Source organism: Rana temporaria, chromosome 10, assembly GCF_905171775.1.
Source record: "Rana temporaria chromosome 10, aRanTem1.1, whole genome shotgun sequence".
In the NCBI taxonomy this organism is placed as follows: Eukaryota; Metazoa; Chordata; class Amphibia; order Anura; family Ranidae; genus Rana; species Rana temporaria.
This window is the reverse complement of record NC_053498.1, coordinates 136,734,861-136,762,524: the sequence shown is the minus strand read 5'-3', so window position 1 is coordinate 136,762,524 and position 27,664 is coordinate 136,734,861. Positions and strand designations below refer to the sequence as shown.

At 43.6% G+C, this 27,664-nt stretch overlaps 1 protein-coding gene across 1 annotated transcript in view; it reads left to right on the top strand.

Annotated features, from left to right (window-relative positions):
* The window catches only part of VSIG10L2 (V-set and immunoglobulin domain containing 10 like 2), an 85,940-nt gene that overhangs the window by 47,634 nt on the left and 10,642 nt on the right, over nt 1-27,664 (top strand). The window contains exons 5-8 of the mRNA XM_040326356.1: nt 6,270-6,530; nt 10,048-10,299; nt 12,114-12,404; nt 18,923-19,237. Of these exons, the coding sequence (XP_040182290.1) occupies nt 6,270-6,530; nt 10,048-10,299; nt 12,114-12,404; nt 18,923-19,237 (1,119 nt within the window). The remainder of the gene's footprint in view (nt 1-6,269; nt 6,531-10,047; nt 10,300-12,113; nt 12,405-18,922; nt 19,238-27,664) is intronic.

The following is a 27,664-nucleotide window of genomic DNA, read 5'->3' as shown; positions in this document are numbered from 1 at the left end:
TGATTCCTGGCCGAAGGGTCCGGCCATTGTATTGCACAATGGTCACTTTCACTTCCTCTTTCCACTTGCTTCCCCCACTTTTTTTATATAAGCCCCTTTGTCACTTTCTTGTCTTTTCTTGTTTCTACGCGGTTTTGCATGTGTGACTGGTAGGGTGTAGGTCCTCGAGGCCTGCCCTGAAAGTCTTGGGAGTGTGTGGACATCTCATATGGGAGAGACCTCCTAGAGAACAGGGTTTGTTTCGGCCAGATGGACCAAGTGCAAGCACTCGAGTCCCCGTCTGGAGCCTAACGCCCCGGGGGATCAGAGCAAGGTCCTTTGATTTCGGAGCACCATGTGTGTACACCGTTGCACTTTTTGTGAATCAATCTTTATGTGTGTGCACTTTTTTTTCTGGGGCGTCGGGTGGAGTTTTTGGAGTGTGTTCACACACCACGGGCTTTAATGAAAAAAAAAAGATAAATATTTGTTTTCAAACCACTGGATTCCCACATTTGTAACCATCAGTGCAAGTAGTGCGGTTTAGATTTTTTTTTTTTAGTGAGTATAAGGTTCCCTTCACACCAGCGGACCGATTGGGTCTGCCTGACAGTTTTTCAGGTGGACCCGATCAGACCGTCAATGTGGGGAGGTGGATCTCAGCGCACTTGTGTCCTCAGACACCTGCTAGGCATCCGATCTGATAAATTCCGCTGAAAAGTGGAGTGCCTGGCCCAACATCCATAAGATGGCCAGAATGGAGCTGGACGCTGGGACAATGTAACTCCAATACCCATGTGCAGAACTCCAGAACTTTGGCTGCCCTATTTAAATGCAGGAGACCAAGAGAAGATGTCAGTAGCTCTGGAGGGAGTGATGAGGTGGAGGCTAAGTCTGCCATAATGTATGAGAATGCTTCTACGTTTAAATAGGCCTTGCTCATGGTTTGCAGATGTGAAAATGGTTTTCTTTGTACTGTCCTTAAAACATGACCTGTTAACAGTACAGTAATGGAAAAATCACTAGCAGTTACCGTGGATTGAAACCTGTTCTTCTGTAACATTTCAGGGAACCCCCTTTCTTCAATCTTTACAGCTGTTTTCCAGACTTTCATAGGGCTTCTGCTTACACATCGGTGTCTGTGTGATACACAAAGATGAAACAAATCCTCCTACATAAATTGTACCTTATATGCAGTCTTCTCTTCACTACATTCGTTCAAAGACCAGAATAATAAAGCTTGTCTGAAAATTCAGAAAAAAGGAGGTGGAGAGCTGAAGTTGCACTCTGCAGAGCTCAGTGAGGAGAGCTCTGAGAGCTGATTGGAGGGAAGGGACACATCTCCCTTAATACAGGAGCAGAGCTTAGGCTGTCAATCACCTGCCTGTCACCATTTTTCTCTTGGTGTCAGGAAGCCTTATCAGAAGTGACTCAAGCTGATAGCACAGGGATAGAGCAGCAGACAGAAATTACACTTTGTGGTCTGGATAGAGGCAAGTACACACTATAGAGCAGTAATGTGAACCATGGCACCCCTGATGTTTTGGAACTACATCTCCCATGATGCTCATGCACTCTGCGGTGTCGTTGAGCATCATGGGAAATGTAGTTCCAAAACATCTGGGGTGCCAAGGTTCACCATCCCTGCTATGGATAAGCACTGAAGCACAGTGCGAAACGCGTTAGCCTTTTCCTGATTGTTTGCTGTGGCGTGTGATGTTCTGTGACCAGTTTTAATAAAAAGGAACGTTTTTGGAGTGCGGCTGTCCCAGCTTCTTCTCTTCAATTTTGTATTAATTGCATTGCCGGAACCCACGGTTTGGATCCAGTGAGTAAAAGTTCCTTGGTTCATCTGAGCGGTTAGCAGCTACTAACAGTGTAGCTGCTGACTTTTAATAAGGACACTTATCTGTCCTACTTGCCCGCGCTGATGGCCCCCCCGATGCCGATCCCACGATCGATGCAGGTCCCGCGCTGCCATTCACACTAGGGGAAACAGGCAGTAAAGCCTTACGGCTTCACTGCCCATTTCCTACTGCGCATGCGTGAGTCTCGTGCCGACTTGTGAATGGGCGGCTGCTCTCTCAGAACACACACAGTTCCCAGAAAGCAGCGCGCCCCATTCACTAGGAGAAGATGAAGAAGAAGACGGACCGCGGCTACGGAAGAGGCAGATTACGAACTTCCGCATAGCAACAGGTATTTCGGGTGAGTATAATTTTTTTTTTTTTTTTTTTTTTTCACATTTTTTTTTTCTATTTTTTTTAATGATTTTTGGGCAAATGTTTTTTTCCTGGGTGGAACTCCACTTTAAGTGGTCCTCGCTCTTAAAAAGTTTGAGCACCCCTGCCCTAAAATTTAGAGAGCAGCTTTCTTTTAGCCCTTTAAAATAATCCTTTCCATTAAAAAAAAAATAAAAGAACATAAGAAGCACCAGGACTTAAATAGGAAGTCAACACAAAAAGTGAACCTCCGCTTTTCGGAACCCTCCGGTGTCACATGTTGGACATTTCAGGAAGGAGGGTGGTGCAGATACCTGTATAATACATCATAATTCATCATAATTATCCTTGGAACTGCATATTTGTTTGGGACTATACCCCTTGGATTATAAATGGTCCATGAGGGACCAGGATTGGTAGCTTGCATGCAAGTTTTGTTCACTCTTGTGAGGAAGGTGATTTCAGGATATGGTTTTACTACAGCCTTCACGGTTATATGGTGATCTATGACATATAGATTGTGAACGCAACACTGATCTACTGATTTGTTTTATGCTTTCATACATGATGATGACTGGTTTAAAGAATCTCTGTACAATGGTACAGTGTGGCCACATATATAGATGTAATTGAATTTGAGTGTATGTTTAAATGCTAAGTTCACCTTTTGTTCACATTTTTTTTCTAAATTCCAGCTCTCCTATGTACCAGTATAGCATTAATGTACTTTTTTTGCATAAATAAAACAGTTTTCCAATTATTCTACACACGCTTACCCCACTGTCCTTGTGGCTGTTTGAAAACACTGCTTACTTCTGCCTTACTTCCTGACTTTAGGTCATGACACAGGAAGGAGTTGACCAGCAGTGTCATGACCTAAAGTCTGTCCAGGAAGTAAGGCAGAAGTAATGGAGCAGTGTTTTCAAAACGCCACAAGGACAGTGAGCTTTGCGTGTATAGAAAAAATGGAAAGCTTTTTTATTTTTGCAAAAGAAGTACATTTATGCTATATTGGTACATAGGGGAGCTGGAATTTAGAAAAGAAAAAAGTGAACTTGGCCTTTAAAGTATTATTGTTACATTTACCTATGTTTTCAGAGGTGGTAAATCCTTAAAAACTGTTAAAGCGGAGGTCCACACAAAAAGTGAACCTCCGCTTTTCGGAACCCTCCGGTGTCACATTTTGGACATTTCAGGGGGGAGGGGGGGTGCAGATACCTGTATAATACAGGCATTTGCTCCCACTTCCAGGAATAAACTCCATATGACACTGATGCCTCGAAAAATACGATAAGTACCATTCATCATAATTATCCTTGGAACTGCATATTTGTTTGGGACTATACCCCTTGGATTATAAATGGTCCATGAGGGACCAGGATTGGTAGCTTGCATGCAAGTTTTGTTCACTCTTGTTATCTTCAGTACAGTGTGAGGGAGGTGATTTCAGGATATGGTTTTTCTACAGCCTTCACGGTTATATGGTGATATATGACATATAGATTGTGAACGCAACACTGATCTACATACCTCCTCTGGAGCACTGTTTTCCATTTTGTGCTTTTTCAGCTACCTCCCAATATATCTTTGGATAACACTAAGGAACAGTGCTGAACATATGCCTTTTTCCAGGATTTTAGGTTTACCAGTTAAAGTGGAGTTCCACCCATAAATATAACATTACATCAGTAGTTTTAAAAAAATTTCATTAGTCCTTTACGATTTTTTTTTTTTTTTTTTTTTTTAGATGCCTTCAAAGTGTTGTTGCTAGGCAGAATAGTTAATCTTCCCACTTCCTGCACCTAGGTGCTTAATGCTTCCTAACCTACGCCGCACAGACTCCTGGGAATGTAGTGGGTGTAACTTTCCAGGAGTCTGTGCACTCCCCAGTCTCAAAGAATCATGTGACTTGGACAGCACAGGTGCTGAAACCTGATCTGACACTGCTTGTGCAGCACTGAGCATGTGCGAGATCTGAAAGGCTGAAATCCAGGAAGTTATACAGTCTGGCTTCATGATGCCCACACTTAAGATGGCCCCAGTCAATTTCTATTTTATAAAGTATCTAAATGCTGTAACAACCTAACAAAACGGACCTTAGTTTACAGACTAACTTTACTAGAATACATTAAGCTTGTGTATTACAGGGGTATTTATATTTAAAAAGTGGAATTGTGGCCGGAACTCCGCTTTAAGGACTAATACCATATTCACTTGCAGGAATGCAGCCAAGCACAGACCTGTATATATGGTTATACACTCATATAACTCTGCATTGGCAATTTTGAGGGTGTTTCTACCATTGTGTTTTGTATACCAAAAGTTTTTTTTTACACATGCATGGTCATTGAATTTGGGCATGTATGGTGGACATGTAGTTTTATCTGCACGAATGTCAGGATTGAATGTTTTTTGGATTTTAATATTGGCTTTTCTATGCTTTTGATGTAGTAAACTTTTTGCAAGCTCAATCTGTACAGTGGGCTGTGTTTTTAGGCGCATATTTGGTGTTGTAGAGGTCATACAGGTTTTCTATCATATTCTTACCGAGAGCTCCCACACCATACCTCCCCCCTTTCTCTATTGTTTAGAGAGATATATACATTGATGGTTAACCGCTTAAGACCCAGACCATTATGCAGGTAAAGGACCTGGCCCCTTTTTGCAATACAGCACTGCGTCGATTTAACTGACAATTGCGCGGTCGTGTGACGTGACTCCCAAACAAAAATGGCGTCCTTTTTTTTTTCCACAAATAGAGCTTTCTTTTGGTGGTATTTGATCACCTCTGCGGTTTTTATTTTTTGCGCTATAAACAAAAATAGAGCGACAATTTTGAAAAAAATGCAATATTGTTTACTTTTTGCTATAATAAATATCCCCCAAAAAATATATAATAAAAAAAAAAAAAATTTCCTCAGTTTAGGACTATACGTATTCTTCTACATATTTTTGGTAAAAAATATCACAAATAAGCATTTATTGATTGGTTTGCGCAAAAGTTTGTGCGTTTACAAAATAGGGGATAGTTTTATGGCATTCTTATTAATTATTATTTTTTTACTAGTAATGGCGGCGATCAGCATTTTTTTCCGTGACTGCGACATTATGGCGGACACTTTTGACACTATTTTGGGACCATTGTAATTTTTACAGCGAACAGTGCTATAAAAATGCACTGGTTATTGTAAAAGTTACACTGGCAGCGAAGGGGTTAACCAGGAGGGGGCACTGTAGGGGTTAAGTGTGCTTGTGACGTCACTAATCGTCGTTCCCTAACAGAGGGAACAGACGATCAGTGACAGCCACACTAGGAAGCACGGGGAGAGGTTTGTTTACACTTACCTCTCCCCGTTCTTTCTTCCTCTGTGACACGATCGCGGGACACCGGCGATGATCGGGTCCGCTGTTCCCGCGGGGACGGTCACTGAGAAGAGGACCAGGTCGCGAGCGCGCCCCAAGGCTGGGCTCTTAAAGGAGACGTACATGTACGCTAGAGCTGCACGATTAATCGTAATAAAAACGCAATCTCGATTCAACCAAAAAAGGAAGTGAGAAATTCTTTGCAAATCAAGGGAATTTCTTGAGAATCCCCAGGTCACCAGAACTAGTGTCCCCATCAGAAAATGTCCTCTCTATTACTTTTCTGGGGGACAACCCAAAAATGTTTTATTTTTTTTGTTACTTTCACTTTTGATAATAAAGGTAAACAGGACAAACAGAGAGGGTTACTCTCCCTAATGGGGGCAACAGACACAAACCAAAAAAAAATTCTGATCCCTCTCCACTCCAAAACAACCATTGCTTAGCATATTGGGGTGGTGTGAAGACTTTAGAAGAATAAAGAATATGATGGTTTGCAGAGAAATCCCTGGTGTCATCCATCACTGTCTCTCAAGTTGAGAGACATCATAGTCTCAAAACGGGGTATTGACATCACACCATCTTCCCTAGATGTGACTTCATATGTCCTGCTTTATTAGCTTTTAATTATCTTCACGAGACCATCTTAGTCACAGTTGGCATGGCATTGTGTGTTCTGGTGCATTCTCACTATTTCTTGTGCAGATCTGCCTGAGGGCCAACCCAGCTGCACAGCGCTGCCACACAACCGCTTCCAGAACGTGGCACTCTGGTGCTCGTGGCCCGGTGGGCTTCCGCTGGCCCAGCTTTACTGGATGAAACAAAGTGAGGAGGACAGCATTATTGTGTCAAAGTCTAATGCCACCCTTATAAAGAGCGGGGCTGATATGAAGAACCGCACCACATTTTACTGCTCTATATTCCACCCTTCCCTCAAGAAGAACATCACATGCAGCACCACCGTGGGTAAGTTGACATCACAGTAACAGGGGGTGGTGATATGTATTTTCTTGATAAAATGAGAGGCAAATCCTTGATTTTCAGATTTAAATTCTTCTACTTTCAAAGTAACTACTTTATTCTGTTTTTAACAATATTCTTCACTAATCTTCACATTTTCAAAAGTTCTTATAATTTTTCTCACACTTCTTTTCTGTTTGTTCACGGGCCATACCATCTCTGCCTTGTTAGAAATCTTACTTTAGTAACGCATTGCTTTGTTAAAGTAGAACTATAGGCCTGACTTTTTTCATTTTTGATAGAGCAAGAGAAGGGTTATAACCCCTGTCAGATTTTTTATTTCTTTTTTGCCATCTGTGTTCCATTGCGGAGATTTCTCTTCACTTCCTGTATACCATAGCCAAAACGGGAAGTGACAGGAACTCCCTGCAAATTAAGGGAATTCTTTGGGGACCCCCAGCTCACCAGTACTAGTGTGCCTATTGGAAGATTTCCACTTTCTTACTTTTCTGGGGACAACCCAAAATTTGGGATTTACTTTTACTTTCACTTGCAATGATAATGGTAAACGGGGCAAAAAGAGAGGGTGAATCTGCTTTAACCGCGTCAGCCTTGGACCATTTGGCTGCCAAATGACCACTTTTTGCATTTGATCACCTCTGCGCTAGAAACAAAAATAGAGCGTCAATTTTGAAATAAAGTTTAGGCCGGTACGTATATTGATTGGTTTTTGCAAAAGTTATAGGCCCAGATTCACGTAGGAGAGCGCATCTTTGTGCGGGCGTAACGTATCCTATTTACGTTACACCTCCGCAGCTTTCACAGGCAAGTGCAGTATTCACAAACCAAAGGTGTGGCGGCGTAGGGTAAATAGGCGGGCGTAAGCCAGCCTAATTCAAATGTGGAAGATGTGGGCGTGTGTTATGTAAATTTAATGTGACCCCACGTAAATGACGCTTTTTTACGAACGGCGCATGCGCTGTCCGTGAAAGTATCCCAGTGCGCATACTCCAAATTAACCCGCAAGAAGCCAATGCTTTCGACGTGAACGTAAATGACGCCCAGCCCTATTCGCGAACGACTTATGCAAACAACGTAAAACGTGAAAAATTCGACGCTGTTCCGACGTCCATACCCAACATTGATACGCCTCATCTACGCCTCATAGAGCAGGGGTAACTTTACGCCGGAAAAAGCCTTACGTAAACGGCGTATCTGTACTGCGACTGCCGGGCGTACGTTCGTGAATAGGCGTATCTAGCTAATTTACATATTTCTAGGCGTAAATCAGCATACACGCCCCTAGCGGCCAGCCTAAATATGCAGTTAAGATACTACGGCGTAGGAGACTTACGCTGGTCGTATCTTATACAAATTCTGGCGTATCTGATTCTTTGAATCAGGCGCCAAGATACAACGCCTCAGACTCAGAGATACGACGGCGTATCTGGAGATACGCCGTCGTATCGCCTACGTGAATCTGGGCCATAGCGTCTACAAAATAGGGGATCGTTTTATGGCATTTTTATTATAATTTGTTTTACTAGTAATGGCGACGATCTGCGATTTTTAATCATGACTACGACTTTATGGCGGACACATCGGACACTTTTGACAAATTTTTGGGACCATTGTCGTTTTTACAGCGATCAGTGCTATAAAAATGGGCAGTGAAGGGGTTAACCATTAGGGGGCACTGATGGAGTTAAGTGTGTCCTAGGGAGTGATTCTAACTGTTAGAGGGAGGAGCTACCAGTGACACATCAGTGATCACTGTTTCCGATCACAGGGAACAGTAGATCAGTGACATGTCACTAGGCAGAACAGGGGAATGCCTTGTTTACAAAAGCATCCCCCTGTTCTGCCTTTGCCGACCAAAATCACAGGCTGCCCGAGAACATAGAGTTCCCGGGGACCCGCGGGTGCACTCCCGTGGTACGCGGCGGGTGCCATTCTGCCGACGTATATCGGCTTGCGCCCGTCAGCAAGTAGTTAAAGTGGTTGTAAAGCCTAACATTTTTTTTTTTAATTTTTGTGCATTACTTGTTCACAAAAAAATGCTTTGCTGGGGCACCGAACTCGGGAGTGAGCACGCACGAGTGCCTCTGTGGAACGCGGCTTTGAGGTTCCATTGCACAGAGCAGGTAAGTATAGAGAAGACTGACTCACACTTCCTGTTTCCCATGTCTGGAGAGCTTTCTTCATACAGTATATTCCTTCATGTCAAGGTAATATATTAGAATGCACTCCAGAGAGGGGTATTTTTGTCACTCAGACATGAAGTGTCAGTCCAAAAGAAAAAACATTTTAATTGAGTTCTTTCACTTTATTGCTTCAGTGGGGGCTTGTCTGAATGCCCACATAGTGTCAACAGATCACGGCTTAGGAAGACAGTAGGATAATAGAATGCCTACTAATGGCATCTGTCTCTTTCTGAATCAAATAGGCCCCATGTGTCAAACACAAGGCCTGCAGTCAGAATCTAGCCCAAGGCCATTTTATGTGGCCCTCACCCCCAGGGGGAGGGGTGGAGGTGAGATGTGGACAGCCTATGACAGAAAGCTGAACACTCCTACCACCTGCACTCTGTACACAGTGCACCCCTGAACTCTGCACTCTGTATGAAGCTCACTCCTTAACACTGCACTCTGTACAAAGCACATCCCCCACATCACGCAGTCCTGGTATTTATTGCCCTTTGAAGAGCCTCCCGCTGTTTGTGTGCAATTTGGCCACAGCCACCGCTCCATGCAGTTTGGCGCTGCAAAAATGACAGATATTACCGGTCCTTCAAAAGACAACCATAATACTGATGCAGCCCGCAATTAATTCTATTTTGACACCCCTGGAATAGGCAGTGTCAGTGTCTATGACTGCAGTGCCCATTTTGGATAAACCAGTATCCTGAAATGATTGCATTTCTCTGGGAGGGCAAGAACCTGACACTTCTCAATAAAATGAAGAGTAAGCTTCTTGGACCGATGCAGATGCAAACGGTAAAGATGGCAGAGCAAGTAACATCACCGTGAGGTGCAGGTTAAAGATCTACACCTCGCAGCAAGTGGTTAAGCCATACAACTAACAGAAAAGTTGTTCATGTGGTCCATGGATTCGTATGTTGACAGCATACTACAGTGTAGACCAGGGATATGCAATTAGCGGACCTCCAGCTGTTGCAAAACTACAAGTCCCATCATGACTTTGCCTCTGGGTGTCATGCTTGTGGCTGTCAGAGTCTTGCAATGCCTCATGGGACTTGTAGTTCTGTAACAGCTGGAGGTCCGCTAATTGCATATCTCTGTTGTAGACTAAAGAACTCTTCATAGATTGGTGTACAACCAGACCAGGGGTCACTTGTGAGATGTTTCTCTGTAATAGGCTTTCTATGATGCTAGGTGTGTCACTTAGAAGTTCTTCTATGACTGTACTTACCCTCTTATTTACTATACTGTAAAATTCTGTATATAGCAATGTTGTAATCCATTGTGGTTTGTAATCCATTGCATATCTTCTTGTTTGTCAGTGATGCCCTCAGGCGGCCCAAACTGTTCAGCAGTTGCCACCAAACTGAATGAATTTATCATGCTAACGTGTGAATGGACAGGCGGTTTGCCACGTATTACACTGATGTGGAATTATGGCATAGTCGGAGATATTAAAGAGTCCTCAAACATCTATGTTTTTAAACCCGACCGAACATACAATGGCAAGTTATTCATCTGTGCCGCCCTTCATCCCATGATAAGAGAACAGACAGAGTGCCATATCCAACTTGGTAAGATCAATAATGTATTACTCTGAAGGATGAGACTCTTTCATTACATGTAGCAACAAAGGTCATCAGGGTCATATTTTAAATTAATGAATATGTAGGGGCTTAGCATTAAGTCTGTAAATATATACCTGAGATATTTCCAGTTAGTTTTGGAAAATTTATTAAAAGCTCATCCAATGTAGAATATGTGTATTTTTCACCGTTTATAGCAGGGGTCTCCAAACATTCTAAACAAAGGGCCGGTTTATTGTCCTTCAGACTCTTGGAGGGCCGGACTTTGGCCAGTGGGAGTGAACATTTTCCTGGCATCAGTGGGAGTAAACATCTGGTATTAGGGGGAGGAATAGTGCCCCATTGCTGGCATCATAGGGAGGAAAAGTGCCCCATTAGTGGTGTCAGATGGCAGAATATTGTCTCGTATCATTGGGAGGGATAGAGCTCCAAGGGCCGGATAAAGGCAAGAGAAGGGCCGCATCTGGCCCTTGGGCCGCAGTTTGGAGACCCCTGGTTTATAGGATTCCTGTTAGCTATAAAATCCTCTTTGCAGCCGTCTGCTTTTCTTTTTAGTAGTTTCCAAATAAACATTGTTAAAGCGGAGTTCCACCCAAAAATGGAACTTCAGCTTTAAGGGAAAGTGACCCCTTGGCATGTCATTTTTTGGGGGGGAGCGGAAACCCTCTTTTTAAAGGGTTCCAGCTCCCACTTCCTCCCGGGCTCCGCGGCTCCAGAAGGAAGTTCACCTCTCCCTCTCGGCAATCATCTGGGACACGTCACAGGTCCCAGATGATTGCCCAACCAATGACAGCGATGAGCACGGTTCGGGCATGTGCAGTGCATGCCCGGCTATGAAGCAACAGCCGGGCGCCCACAGTCACGATGCCAGCGCCGCAGAGAGGAGAGGAGGGGAGACGAGCGGGGGTTCGTACGCCCGCATCGCTGGAACCTGGGACAGGTGAGTGTCCGCTTAATTAAAGTCAGCAGCTACACTTTTTGTAGCTGCTGACTTATATTGGTATAACTCCGCTTTAATCTTCAGAAAGGTCTATTATTATTGGCTTTGTGGGTGAAACATTGGGTTTGATTTACTAAAACCGGAAAGTAAAAAAATCTGGTGCAGCTCTGCATAGAAACCAATCGGCTTCCAAGTTTCTTTTGTCAAAGCTTAACGTGGATGTAAACCCGATTTCATGAAATTTGAGCTGAGCACATGCCTGCAGTGTTTTCTTATCTCTCTTTAAAGCCCTATGTCACGTAGCTGTCTCCTGCTCCGTTCTTGACAAGTTCTCCACAGCCAGAGTTTTGTGTTGGGGAGGATGCTATAAATAGATTACCACAGAGCGGAACGATTTAACAAACAGAGCTGAAAGTCTCTACCTATGAGGAGAGGGGGTGTGTGCCTTCCCTCCAATCAGCTGTCTTGGCTGTATGCCCAGCCTTTACTGCAGTGCTAACCGGGAAAAGAAAATCTCCTAACACGATGTGCACTTTCTAAACCATATATAAAGCTTGAGACAGCATATATACATGTAAAACTTATGTAGGGAGATTTGTTTCATCCCTGTGTATCATCTGAGGCTGTTCACTTCACTGGGTACATCCACTTTAATTGAACAAGCTGAAGTTAGAAGCTATTTGGCTACCATGCAGAAAATGAAAATAGGTGGTTGGATTGCCACATAAATTTATCCAGATTTGTTGCATTTAATGTGCACTCGCTTTTCATCAACTTTGATCTTTCTTTACATTTCTTTTCTCTCTCTCCCTTTGTGTTCTCTCTTGCTATTTGTAAATGTCATCCCCCTTCTTTTTCTCAGAGGCTCCAGTCCTTGACTCCCCATCCATGGCAAACTCCATACTAGAGGGAAATAGCGCGTATATGATTTGCAATCTAAAATCAGCAACTCCAAGCTCAGAGATCACCTGGTATGACAACAACAACCAGGAGATAATCTCAGATTCCCAGAAGTATGGTATATTCAAAGAAGACAACATGTCGAACCTCACAGTACGAGAACCTGAGTGGGGCATGGATAGCGGACTGTACCGGTGTATGGCCTCTAATGCTGTGGGAAACACCTCTCTTTTAATTCGGCTGGATGTCAACAGTACGTATGAGTTTTTTGCTTACACATCAAATTTTAGGAGCAAGCCAGGCACACACTGCAAACAGTCCCCAGTTTACTGGGATTATCCTGCGCCTTCAGCAGAGGGTGAGCTTTAGTAATTTCAAGGTAAGCCCTACTAAAACTACAGTTAAGCCAGAATAAGTTTATGCATATTTTTTTTTTTAATACACGCAGTTTGAGGTGCCCAGGTTTGTGTCAGGAAAAGCTTAATCCATAAAAGTTTAGTTTTTTCTCACCCATGAGAGACACAGGAAGTCACTGCCGCCTACAGGGGGATTGAACATTGTAAAAAAAAAAACAGGAGGCCCGCCCAGGGATAACCTCACTGGTCTACCTTTACACAGGTTATCCCCCTTCAGTCTATTATGAATACTTCTGCTAGACTAATATACCTCACTAACCGATCTGTGACTGCTGCCTCTCTCTCTGCCAATCCCTTCACTGGCTTCCATTACCCCACCATATAAAATTCAAAATACTAACCACAACATACAAGGCCATCCACTACATCGCCCCCAGCTACATCACCAACCTCATCTGCAGAATCGTCCTCTCTACTCCCCCCAGGGCCTCATGTTCTCTAGCTCCCTTGTCACCTTCTCCCATGCTCACCTCCAGGACTTCTCCAGAGCCTCTCCCATCCCCTGGAACTCCCTGCTCCAGTATGTCCAGTCAGCCCTTACCCTGTCCACCTTTAGGAGATTCCTGAAAACTAATTTCCTTTGATATTTCTTTGATTATGTAGCGCAAATATTTCCCCAATTTTTACAACTTCTCTGGACATCTGTCTGTTGGGCACAAGACAGCCAGGCCACATTCTTTCCTTCTCTACAGACGCTGATAATCGGCTACCTTCTGCTATTTACATGCTGTTGGAACTGTGAGGGCTGCCTTCCCACCAGGTTATTTGTGAACTGTCTGCAATATTTCAGTTCTTTGTGTTATTCTGCCGTACCCCACCTACACCTTGTGAATAAGGATCGGGCTCCAGCATGTCTCTTTTAGGATTGGCCTTAGCTCTAATACTGAAGTTCAATGACTCTAAAATTCCCTTGGCAGAGTGGGAGGAGAGATTGGAGAGTGCCGCATGCCTGTATGTGTTTTTGACCCGGGTGGTGGCAGAGCTGGCTATTAATGCCCTAGAGAATGATGCCTACCATGCGGTGATTGCACTGCCAGAGCATGAGCGAGCTACCCTGTAGCAGATTTTATCACACCCTGGAGTGTCTGTTTGGGGAGAAGATACCACTCCCAGGGCTGAGGCAAATGTTCTTCTTAAGGAAACAGCAAAAGGACAAGAATCTCACCCATTACGTGGTAGCCATACAGAACCTGTAGAGATTCCTGGAGAAGAGGGCTGTAAGTGGCTGCACTGACATCACTGACGCAGAACACGTATTAAGGGATCAGTTCATAACAGGCCTGAAGGCTGTCCAGAGGGCCTTGGAAGAGAAAGTTAAGGCGCAAACCGCCATCTCCCTCCACAATTTGGTGGTAGTATATGCAGTTGCAAGGAAACAGGAGGAAACAAATGCAATGGTAGCAGTCGCAAAGAAATTTGAACCTGCATACTTCTACGAGGAGGCCCTGGCACCATCACCCCTGCGACCACTATGGACATATATCTAAGAACTACTGCCTCCTGGAAGGAAACCCAGTACAGGTCTCTAATAGAGCAACTGGACAATCCCTTTAAAGAATTTTTCCTACCCCAACATAGTCTGCTTCATCAGTAGCGGTACCCTCACATTCTCCCTGCATTGTGCCAAGAGGTTATGGAGTTACTCCGCAATATGTTTCAGAGTGAGGTAGTCAAAGAAAACCGCAGTCCATGGGCCACACTGGTTTTCCTGGTGTGAAAGAACGATGGAAGCCTATGATTCTGTGTGGACTACCGGTAGTAAGCTAAACGCAAGCACCCACCGACACAACCACCGACTTCCTCAGGTTGAGGAATCTCTGACGCCCCTTGGACAAGCCAAGTTCTTTTCCACCCTAGACTCGGCCAGCAGCTACTGGTAAGTCTCAGTGCATGACCAAGACCGGGAGAAGACAGTCTTTATCATTCCTTCAGGGCTATTGGAATTTAACCGCATGCCCCACGGCCTCCCTGATACTCCTAGAACATCCCAGCGCTTAATGGAGAGATGTCTTGGGGACTTTAATTTCAAGACTGTATTCATTTGTCTTGATGACATCATCATCTTTTCAAAGACCTTTGAAGAACATGTGAAACATCAGTACCAGATGTTGGTGAAGAATGCTAAGTACACCCAAGGAAGCAAGCTAGAGCCCACGCACCGTGTATCAAGAGGTGGGGAAGCTTTTCCTTCCTACTTTTGTATTTATCTAGGTCTCGGAGGGGCCTGACTCCGTGAGGAAGCGACTGCATCAAAATTTGCCGAGACCTTGTGTGCTATGTGAGGACTGAGCCAGGAAACCCATAGATAGCTGGGAAGCATTTGACGCCACAGATCTTCCCTCTGTGTGTGAAGCTCCAACTGACTGTTACCTGCTGCTCCTCTTGATCAAGACTCTGGCCTACCACATTCCTGAGCCTAGCAATGTTGAAGTAGAAGGTCCATCCACCCCATCCAGTAACAGTGACAGTTCTGACACATCAGAGGATTCAACCTGGGGCCCCGGGTTTGGCACGCATTTGTGAGTTGATAGAGTGGGGACAGGTATCCCACCTGTTAAAGATAGCACTAGCGGCAGGGAAAGTCTCCTGACAAGGAGGGAAAGTGTAGGGTTTGCAACTTCTCTGGATACCTGACTGTTGGGCACAATTCTTCCCCTCTCTACAGACGCTAATAGTCTGCTACCCTCTGCTCTCTACATGCTGTTGGAACTGTGAGTGTTCCTGGTCAGGCTGCCTTCCCACAGGGTTATTTGTGAACGGTCTGCATTTTTTCAATACAAATTCTTTAATTGCTCTGTGACTGAGTGTGTTATTCCACCGCACCTCGCTACACCCCACCTTTAAGCCTAAGTAACAGACTCGCAAGTCCTCCCCCTTTACTATTTCTCAGAAGCATCTCGATTCAGTACAGCTTCAACTTCCACATCAAGACCCTCCAAGCTTGGCTCCCCTTTTACCCACAAGACTTCACATTCCAGGTTTGCCAAATCCACCAACAAGCATACATCTATCATCAGAGAGGAACAAGAAGTCTCACTATAACAAAAGAGGTAGAGCGAAACCAGTCTTAGGCTGAACATCATGTTCCAGCCATGTACATCCCCAGGGAAGACTGTTGAGAGGCAGATTTTATCAGCTGGCAGTGTCAACACCCAGGAGAGTGGTCCATGTAGCCCAGTGTGCAAATACCTATGTCATAGGTGGTGGATGCTGAATGTGGAGCTCCTGATCTCCATATTCAAGAACAAACTAGACAGATTTGTATACAGATCTAAGGATCCACTTGTGGAAGCAGTAGATACACTAGTAGCTCTGTGGGATCAGTGCACCCTGATATATGCCTTCCGCTTCTTCCTCAATTGTTTTGCCTGACTAATTTAAAGGGCATTCCTGTGGTTCTCATTGCCCTAGTTTGGCACAGGGGAGTAGGTATGCTGACCTAGTAGAGATTTTTGCAGATGCATCGACTCTGCCAATCCAACTGATTTGGCTGATTTACCACTCTGCTTCTTGGTTGCTGCTTAACGCAGCATGGCTGTTAAAGGGGTTGTAAAGGATTTTTATTTTTTTTCATAATAAGCATCCTTTACCTGCAGACATTCCTCTTTTCACTTCCTCATTGTTAGTTTTTGCTCAAAAGTTGCTCTATTTCTTCTCTGTTCTGTTCACTTCCTGCTTCTCTGATTTGTTACTCACCACCGTGAAGGGAGGCTTTACTGCGGTGGTCAGTGATGTGCTCGCCCCCTCCTGGGAACTACATCTGTGCGGCAGGACGCTCTCTACGTGTTAGAGACTTCAAGGAGGTGTGAACTACTGGGCGTGCCGCAATGCATACTGGGAAATGTAGTTCTTACATGAACGAGCGCCGCAAACCAGGAAGTGAATGAGAGAACAGAAACCAGAACGCCGGAGGTGATATAGATGAAGGAATTTAATAGGTATTTACTTGTTTTTTAACAGACTCATTACACTATTCTGTCTGTCTACCTTGCAGACATTAATTTTAGGCAAAACATTTTTTTCCTTTACAACTCCTTTAAATCCCAAGTTTTATGGGAAATGGGCACATGTGAGAATGTCATAACTACAATGATAAAAGCTAGGAAGTCCACTTTCAATTTCATCAGAGGTGGAAGGTGTATTTTCTTGGTGTAAGTCCAAAGACTTTCCCCCAGAAATTTCTTCATGGTGGTTTAGTCAGAACCCCCATATTACCTTTCATACCATCATGGGCCACATTGCTGCTCTTGTCATTCTTTTCCACAGACCGTTATCTCTCCACTCTGATCTGTGAGGGGACTCCTATGTGGCATCCCCATCTAAATCCCCTCTGCCTCCATGGAATTTAAATCTGGTCCATCGGTTGCTTTAGAAGCTTCTGGTTGAACGTATCAAGACATTTCTATTATGCTCTGACCCACAAGGTAGTTTTCCTTGTTGCTATCACCTCGGTTAGACAAGTGTCAAAACTGATAGCGTCATCGTGCAAGGAATTCTACAGATTTACAAGGTGGTTTTAAGGCCTAGACCTACCTTCCTTCATAAGGTGGTCCCTGCCTTTCACCTTAATCAAGACATTGTCCTTCCCTCTTTGTGTCCAGCTTCAAGTTCACCAGGGGATTGATCCCCATTGTCTGGACGTTGTCTGGGTTGTTTGGGGATGCCTCTCTGCCACCTCTTCCTTTTTTCTACAAGATAGGTTCTCTATTTGTCATTCTGGAAGGGCCCAGGAAGGGTGCCCCAGCAGTACCTTGTTCTTATTCATCTTTGGGCCTGCTAGCTGTTGTGTTGCATACCCCCGAATTTAGACTGCTTTTCGAAGTTACAAAGTCTTAACCACTTGAGCTTATGGGCCAGATTCACAGACTTTTGCGGCGGCGTAACGTATCGCATTTACGTTACACCGCCGCAAGTTTTACGGGCAAGTGCTTGATTCACAAAGCACTTGCCTGTAAAGTTGCGGCGGCGTAGCGTAAATCCCTCCAGCGCAAGCCCGCCTAATTCAAATGGGGCGTGGATCATTTAAATTAGGCGCGTTCCCGCGCCGAACGTACTGCGCATGCTCCGTTTTGAAATTTCCCACCATGCTTTGCGCGAAATGACGTCGCACTGACGTAATTTTTTGAACATCGACGTGAGTTGCGTCCTTTCCTATTCACGGACGACTTGCGCAAAAAAAAAAAAAATGTAAATTCGACGTAAGAACGACGGCCATACTTTAACATGGCAAGTCTAAATATAGGCCAAGAAATAGCAGCTTTAACTATACGCCGGGAAAAGCCTACTAGCGACGACGTAAGAGAATGCGACGGCCGCGCGTACCTTTGTGGATCGCCGGAAAAAGCCAATTAGCATACCCGACGCGGAAAACGACGCAAACTCCACCCAGCGGGCGCCGAAGTATTGCACCTACGATCCAAAGGCGTACGAAGCCGTACGCCTGTCGGATCGAAGCCAGAAGCCGTCGTATCTTGGTTTGAGGATGCAAACTAAAGATACGACGTGGCAAATTTGAAAATACGCCGGAGTATCAGTAGATACTCCGGCGTATTTCTTCTGTGAATCTGGCCCTATAAGTTTATGGCTGCAGCAACAGCAGACTTACGGCAATTGGATAAAAGTGATCTGGGCCCAATCACTTTTTAAAAGACTGATAGGGTATCGCCACACACGCCAGAGTGAGATAAACGTAATGTCCTTTTTTTTATAGGTAACTTACATTGATGAGCTGTAAAGGTATTTCAGCGTCACAGAATGATAATTTGGGGTACTGTATTTTTTTTGCTAATTCAGACACATGCAGCTTTGATGCTTGATGTATTTGGTATCAATTTAATCAATATGACCTCATTTTTTATTTTGTACAAATAAAGTTGGATAGACACTAAAATAAATTTTACTGTATTTTTTTGACTGAAATATAAAATATTGTAACTACTATATTTTAAATTAAGAGCATCTGCTTTCAGAAAACATAAAATGTTTCCGGGGCTTTATGTAATTTTCTAGTCATAAATGCATATTTTAACGCGTGTGGAAAAATTGTTCCAGAGGCAATGTGATTAAGCCTTCTTTAAAAAGAAAATATTTATTCAGCATAAAATCATTGTGTTGAAGACCATTTTTAAGATCAAGCATCAAGATCAAGTCCAATCCTCCGGCGGGCGGCAATATAACGAGGATTACTTCCCGTGTCCCTCAATGGAAAATTATTTTTATTTTTATTTTTTGAATGTTAAAGCAATGCACATTTACATTTTCATCTATAACAATTATTTAGTTAAAACAAAATATATAGGCTACAGGACTAAATTGATAGTATTCCGTATTTTCTTCCTCTTTGTCTTATCCACAGAATATCCTACCCCTCCTAATGTGAGCATCAGTAAGCTCCTCTATAGCCGCCAGAGGACTGAAGTTGATGTGGAGTGGATGACGCAGGGAGCTGGAGATTTAACGGGTTTCATGGTCCAGCGACAAGCCAGCATCCGCTCAACTTCTCCTAGGAGATCCGTACAGACCGCCCCCTGGGATATTGTGGCTAACGACATTGAGCCTGAAATCCGTGGCCATAAACTTGCTGGTTTGGACCCTTCCATCTTATATGCCTTCAGAATACTGGCCGTTAACCATAAAACTACAGGATTTCCCTCTGAGGTTAAAACACCAGGTATTGTACATGGTTTATTAACTAGTGATATGTTGCTGAATCATATAAATACAAAGGTTGGCAGATCCGATGCTCTCCAAATGATTGGCACATCAAGTCCCAGCATTCCCTTCAAGAAGGGCCCAAGGTTGTCAATCCCAACTGGGGGGAAATGCTCCTTGGGCCCTTCTTGATTTTACGAAAGCAGGATCACTATAGTCAGACGAGAAAATGGTCACATTCATGACTACCTGACACCCTGAGGTTGGGTTAATTTTGTCTTCCCTATGTCTCAAGCAACCAGCGTGCTCCCAAATTTTCCACACAGAAAATGGTATGCACGGTATGTTCACTAAGTATTTATGATGTTTATTCTGAAATGTAGTTTTAAAATGCGCAAGTCTGATTGGGAGGAAAGTGTAATTTGGTAACTCCCTCTTGTCGAAGGGTAAAATAAATGTTAATGCCTAAGCACAATTTTGCAACTTGACATGTGTTAGTAAAACCGTTCATATCATCACAACTACTTTGTGCATCCAGGTGGATTTGGTGGTAAATGGTAATGGATATCTCCTGATTTATTTTATTTTATTATTATTATCAAAGGAAAACTGGCCCAAAATAAAAAAAATATATATTTTTTTTACTAAATGTAGCTGTATATTTCTTGCTACTACCATAACCTACCGCCACAGAACAACCAAAAATACATTCTCTTGCTCCTGATAATCGCAGCGATACCACATATGTGTTTGTTTTCTATTCGTAGAGAGGGAAAACACAGGGGCGGGCTTTACAGTAACTAATCACTGTGGCAGCCAATCGGATGCTATTACAGTGATCAGGTGACCCAGGAGTTCCGGACAGGTAAATGTCCTTATAGTAAAAGTCAGCAGCTAGAGTATTTGTAGCTGCTGACTTTTTTTTTTAAGGTGCACACCAGCCTCCGTAGTGCCCACCAGTGCCCCAGAAAAACTATCTAGCCTTCTAGAGAGTGACCCTAAGCCCCCACAGTTGCCACCAGCTCAATCCAGAAACCCCATCCCCTAAAAGGCTGCCCAGTCTGCTGCAGAATCCCCTAAACCCCTCTAGAACCTCTATTCCTCCACACTGACCCCTATCCAGAGCCTTCCAGCATTTCAATACATAATTTATATCCCTGTACGTTTTGTATGTGACAAAGTAAATACAGTGTGTGTTTCCACCCTTTGCAGCTATAACAGCTTCAACTCTTCTGGGAAGGCCGTCCACAAGGTTTAGGAGTGTCTATGGGAATGTTTGACCGTTCTTCCTGAAGCACATTTGTGAGGTCAGGCACTGATGTTGGATGACTAAGCATTAGTGCGAAACGCGTCGGCTGTGTCCTATTTTTGCTGTGGCTTGTAGTGCTTTTATCCAATTTTTTTCGGAAGTGCGGCTGTCCAAATACTTCTTTCCATTTCTGCTCTATGCATTGCCAGCACCCGTGGTTTCTGAGAGGAGACTAATTACCAAGCACATTCACCTGGAGCGGTTACTCCCTTTCTCAATATAGTGTGTGTGTATGTATGTGATTGATTGATATATATATATATATATCAATCAAATTGGAGCAGAGAACAGAACTGTTGCATTTCTGACACAGTTTTCAGAGAAGCTAATTATGGAAAGGACAGCATAGAGATGACTGTAATTAACTCAATTCACCGACCTTCCACTTTTTTGTGATTAAATTAAAGGACTTCATTGCTTTCTGTTGAACCTACCTAAGTTGAAGGGGTTGTATGGCTTTGTTTTTGTTTTGTTTTTAGCTTGCGGGCACGCTCCCTGTCAAAAAAGCGCTGTGTCCAAAGACACAGCATGTATGACTCGGTCCCGCCCCCCGGCAGCCACGTCATTAGATGTGATTGACAGTAGCGCGAGCCAATGGCTGCGCTGCTATCAATCTATCTCATCTAGCCAATCAACGGTCAGACTCCGTGGAGAAGAGGACGCCGGGGGACACGCACAGCAGGTAAGCAGGCTCAGGTAAGTAAAACGGGGGGGGGGGGGCTGGGGGGCCGTCATTGCCAGGTGTTTTTTCACCTTAATGCATTAAGGTGAAAAAACACGAACCTTTACAACCCCTTTAATTTGTAGGTCTGAACTGGTGTCCGTTTTTCTCTGATTTGTGCAGTCTTAGGGCATATCATTACCATATTAATTACAGTATTGTAGAAAACACAAGATACGGTTACATGCAGTTTCATCTTACTGTGAACTACCGTGTGGCAACTCTCTTCCTTATGTGCCATTTAATCTCTTCTTTATGACATTCTATTCCCGTAACAGAAACCTGCTACTTTGTACGTGGAATTAGGGGGTTTCTTAGTCTTTCATTCATGTGTCTACTCAAATTACTGTTAATAATTTAACGGTATAATTTTATTTTCAGTTGGTGTGTTTATTGTAGTGTTCTGGGTTAGGCTTGGACTGCCCATCTTGCTACTGTGGCTTTTTGTAGAAGGCTTGGGTGGTTTGCTAAAGCCATTACCACAGCCTGAGAATATTAGGGCCTTGTCACACTGTGCTGCGGTAACACATGCGCCGTGCCTCACTTTGAGGTGCGCTGAATTACCACAGGCCAGTTATTCTAAATACACCCCAACATAGCAACGAATGGCACCGGCTGTATTTTGCAGACTCTAACAGGTTTTCTTCTAAGATTGCTTGTACTTGGTTCCATCCACCTGTTGGAAGAACTGCGGCATGTAATGTAAAACTCGGGTTATCTTTGTGTAATAATACAATTTGTTTGATGATCTGAGTCATTTAAGTGTGACAAATATGCAAAAAAAAAAATCAGAAAGGGGCCAAATACTTTTTCACAGCATTGTAAGTGTCCATATATTAACTCCTTCAGATCCGCGCTATAGCCGAATGATGGCTACAGCGTGGACCTACTTTGCTGGGAGGCCGTCAATAGATGTCTTCCCCTTTGCACGCTCCCCGCGCGCCCCCTGCAGGGCACGTGCTGCGCGCTTTGTGATCCTGGCCCCTTACCATGTGATCAGCTGTCAGCCAATGACAGCTGATCACGTGATGGAAACAGAAGATCGGTAATTGTTTACTGACAGCTTGAGGAGAAAAAAAAGCCGATCACGATTTCTGTGCAAGGAGCATCGGTCCTGAAGAGGAAGAGCTTTGGGAACACCCCCACGGTTGGTGGGAGCACCCAAGTCATATCTATTTTTTTTAATGTTTTGGATAGAGCAGGTACTGGTAAAACACCTGACATGAAATCCCCTCTTAGTCAGTTGTCACCTTTCCTTTCCTGTTCTACTGGAAATTTGTATTCCTCCTCACTATCTGTCCTGGTGACAAAGGTCCACGGAACAAACAGAGGGCCGACTCTCTTTTCTCCTTATCTTTACTGTATCTGACCTGCCCCTTTCATTTATTGGATTTCAGTTCTCCTAAAGTGCAACTAAAGGCAAGACTTTCTTTAAAGAATGTTTGATCGTAAAGGAGGGTTATAACCCCTATCCGTTTTTTTTGTTTTGCCATATGTGTCCCATATGGGAGATATCTCTTCACTTCCTGTCCCATATCCAAAACAGGAAGTGAGAGGAAATCCCCCCAAAGTGAGGGAATTCCAGGGTGTCACCAGAACTTGTGTCCCCATTGTAAGATTTAACCTCTATTATTGTTTTGATGTCAATCCAAAATGTGGGATTTTCTTTTATGTTCACAATGATAATGGTAAACAGGACAAATAGAGAGGATGAATCTCCCCAATGATGGCACAGACAGCAATGAAAACTTGACAGAAGGTCTAACCCCTGCTATAATACCTACAGTGTGTGTGTATATATATATATATATATCTATATATATTTATAGATATGTATATATACAGTATCTCTCAAAAGTGAGTACACCCCTCCACATTCATTTTACCAAAACCTAAAGAAAAAAGGTTTTACCTAGAGGTATGCTATAATACCTACAGTGCGTGTGCGTGTGTATATGTGTATATATATATATATATATATATATATATATATATATATATATATATATATATATATATATAAATCAGTATCTCTCAAAAGTGAGTACAACCCTCACATTTTTGTAAATATTGTATTCTAACTTTTCATGTGACAACACTGAAGAAATAACACTTTGCTACAATGTAAAGTAGTCAGTGTACAGCTTGTATAACAGTGTAAATTTGCTGTCCCCTGAAAATATCTCAACACACAGCCATTAATGTCTAAACCGCTGGCAACAAAAGTGCGTACAGCCCTAAGTGAAAATGCCCAAATTGGGCCCAATTAGCCATGTGACTCGTTAGTGTTACAAGGTCTCAGGTGTGATAAATTTGGTGTTATCGCTCTCTCTCCTTACTGATCATTGGAAGTTCAACATGGCACCTCATAGCAAAGACAAGCAGGCTAGGGACATGGATTACTGGAACCGTGTCCTGTGGTCTGATGAGACCAAGATAAACATATTTGGTGTCAGATGGTGTGAAGTGTGTGTGGCGGCAACCAGGTGAGGAGTACAAAGACAAGTGTGCCTGCCTACAGTCAAGCATGGTGGTGGGAGTGTCATGGTCTGGGGCTGTATGAGTGCTGCCGGCACTGGGGAGCTACAGATCATTGAGGGAACCATGAATGCCAACGTGTACTGTGACATACTGAAGCAGAGCATGATCCCCTCCCTTCGGAGACTGGGCCGCAAGGCAGTACTCCAACATGATAACCACCCCAAACACACCTCCAATATGACCACTGACTTGCTAAAGAAGCTGAGGGTAAAGGTGATGGACTGGACAAGCATGTCTCCAGACCTAAACCTTATTGAGCATCTGTGGGGAATCCTTAAACGGAAGGTGGAGGAGCGCAAGGTCTCTAACATCCACCAGCTCTGTGATGTCTTCATGGAGGAGGGGAAGAGGACTCCAGTGGCAACCTGTGAAGCTCTGGTGAACTCCATGCCCAAGAGGGTTAAGGCAGTGCTGGAAAATAATGGGGCCACACAAAATATTGACACTTTGGGCCCAATTTGGAAATTTTCACTTAGGTGTGTACTCACTTTTGTTGCCAGCGGTTTAGACATTAATGGCTGTGTGTTGAGTTTTTTTCAGGGGACAGCAAATCTACACTGTTATACAAGCTGTACACTCACTACTTTACACATCCACTTTAAGGTAAAAAAAAATACTATTGTCACTTAGATGAGCATCATAATACATTTTATATATTACTGGCAGGGGATTCGTCCTATGCCTACATACTTTTGGTAATAGGTGTCCCTTATTCTCATTCCCAAAAAGTTGGGAGGTATGGTGGAACAGGTATTTTAGATGGACTCCCGTATGATTTTAGGTGAACTCCTGAGGAAGTCCTTTGTGACGAAACACATAAAGGCGGAACTCATATCAGACCCTGGGTATACCTGTAATTCCTGGGACCTCCTCTGTGTAAGAGCTGCATACTGATTTATTGATTATTGCAAGGTTTTCATATGAGTAAATACTTTTAATAAAGCTCTCTTTACATACAACATTGCACTATGGAGTTGGCTTTGTTTTAATGCTCATTTGATGGTGGAGAGTGGAGGAACGAGGCACACAGCATCAATTTCCCTGGGAGAGAGGGGAGATGTGCTGGATGTGCTTTTACTTACCTGTGCAAATCAGAAAACCAGGTGTGCAGCGGAGGCCCTGGTGGGGGAGGAGAGCAAGGGGGATATGCTGGATGCACTTATATCTTTCTTCCTAAAGTGTTCCTTTACCTGCTTAAAAAAGAAGTATGGACTTTATTTATTTTTTTAGATTTATACTTACCTAGGTGGATGCAGCATTGGTCTGATTCTGCATCTGTCCCCCGCCGGCTCTAACACTGAGAATCTAGCCATCAATACCGCTGATCACTCAGTTCCAGGGCCGCCATCAGGGGGGTACAGGCATTACACCTGTAAGGGGCCCTGCTGCCCGCCCCCCCCTACCTCAGCACCCGGCTGAGAGGCTGAGCCAGGTGCTGGTCCGCCATGTGGACGGATCCAGACTCTCTGGTCATGATCTTTACCAAGTCTGGCCTGGTTCTGTGATGTCAGCAGACAGCGGACTTCAGCCTGCTGTGTGCTGAAAACGGGTCGTAGGAGTGAAGAAAAGACTTGTACTCCTGTGATCCACAGAAGTACAACCAAATGAGCTTTGACTGTACATCTCCTTTAAAAGTAAGGGGCCATGTAAATCTTGTAAAACCTTTTTTAGTATTTAACTCACTGAGGTGGAGGATATTGGATTATCTGGATTTCATAGTTTTTTAGTTGTACTTTTATTTTCACTGAATTATTTTTGTTGCGCATGTTTAGGTAGTTGATGATTTCATGTATACTGTTTGTTCACATTTATGCCTGTTTGACAATTTGCATTGATATAAGCATATAGGGCCAGATTCAGGTACAATTGCGGCGGCGCAACGTAACCCGTTTACGTTACACCGCCGCAAGTTTTCAGTGTAAGTGCCTGATTCACAAAGCACTTACCTGTAAACGTGCGGCGGTGTAACTTAAACCCGTCCGGCGCAAGCCCGCCCAATTTAAATGGGGCGTGTACTATTTAAATTAGGCGCGCTCCCGCGCCGGACGTTCTGCGCATGCTCCGTTCGCAATTTTCCCGACGTGCTTTGCGCGAAATTACGGCGACCCAACGTGATTGTGAATCACGACGTGCGTAACGTACTTACGCCGGAAAAAATAATAATTCAAAATCGACGCGGGAACGACGGCCATACTTTAACATGGTGGAGTAATTTTACACCATGTTAATAGCACACTTAACTTTGCGACGGGAAAAAAAAAACTTGCGCCGATGTAACGAACGCGAAAACCTTTGTGGATCGCCGTAACTGCTAATTTGCATACCCGACGCTGGAAAACGACGCAAACTCCACCCAGCGGCGGCCGAGGTACTGCATCCTAAGATCCGACGGTGTAAGTCAATTACACCTGTCGGATCTTAGGGCTATCTATGCGGAATTGATTCTATGAATCAGCCGCATAGATAGAACAAGAGATACGACGGTGTATCAGGAGATACGCCGTCGTATCTATTCTGTGAATCTGGCCCATAGTATTGGCTTATTCTATTTAAAAAAAATCATACCTCCTAGGGGGGTTGTTTACCTATCCAGCTGCTGGGATATATAATTAATTATAAGTATAATTCAATTGCGGGCCAGTAAATGTTTTATTTGTATCCACTGATGGATGTAAAATGCACGCTCACCAGGAATTATTTTCATATTTCTTATCGAGGTTTAATTTTCAGGAAGTAGAACGTGACTTTTATGAAAACAATTATAATGCTTTGAGTGTTTTTTTTTTGTTTTTCTTAAAATGCATATTAAAGTGCTTTTTTTCCAGTTTAGGTATACAATCTTTGTTTTACAGATAAACATTTAGTACACAACACAGGATCCCCAGAGCTCTGTGGGTTATCTAAAAAGGCAGCAGAGAAGATCCTGATTGCTTTGCAGCTTGTTTTTCTGACTATGCCTCAGACTTTCCAATCAGATAAGGGAGGAGTCACTGCTCTACATTGCTTATTGAGTTCGGCATTACATTTTATAGATGGGCAACTCTTATACTCATATTGATTAGTGGTTCCAAAATAATAACTACTGCAGTAGGGAACAAATACAAAAGATACACGCAGCATCTTTCCAAATAACTGATCTTCTTTATTATGATGCAATTGAAGGTTTTTATACACATGATTACGTAGGTATCACATTAATATTACAATTGTACGTTTATGGTAATGAGGGGCGTAACATAGGCAGGCTAATTCTAATCAGGACTCGAAACAATGCAAACATGTAATGAAAACATTATTAGTGTCATGTGCACAGTGAGGGCAGTGCGCAATACATACAAAATAGAATACAATTATATACAGAACTTACAAATTTCCTTTACAATCAGCATTGTATTAGCCAAGACACAATGCCAGACTTGAAAAGGAGGCTAGAGCTCCACCGCCTGGCTGAAAAGAGAACACAAAATAATAGCATGCAGCAATTCTTATCTACCTGTCCAAAAAGGAAAATATTTTTCAAAAAACATTCCTGACACTTATAAAGAAAATATGAAACCAAATCCCATTCCAGTGTTAAAGGAACACTAAAGTCAAAATTTTTATATTTTTAAAATAACAAACATGTTATACTTACCTCCACTGTGCAGCTCATTTTGCACAGAGTGTCCCCGATCCGTGTCTTCTGGGGTCCCTCAGCTCCTCCTCGCAAAAGCTTTCCACCTTCATGCGAGCGAGCATGGTGGAAAGCTTTTGCGAGCGCGTTCCCGTGATACAGCGGCGGACATAGCCGCCGACTGTATCACTCGGCCCCGCCGCCCAGCGCGCCGCGTCATCCGCTTGACAGCAGCGCCAGCCATAGCAGGTCTAAAAAAAAT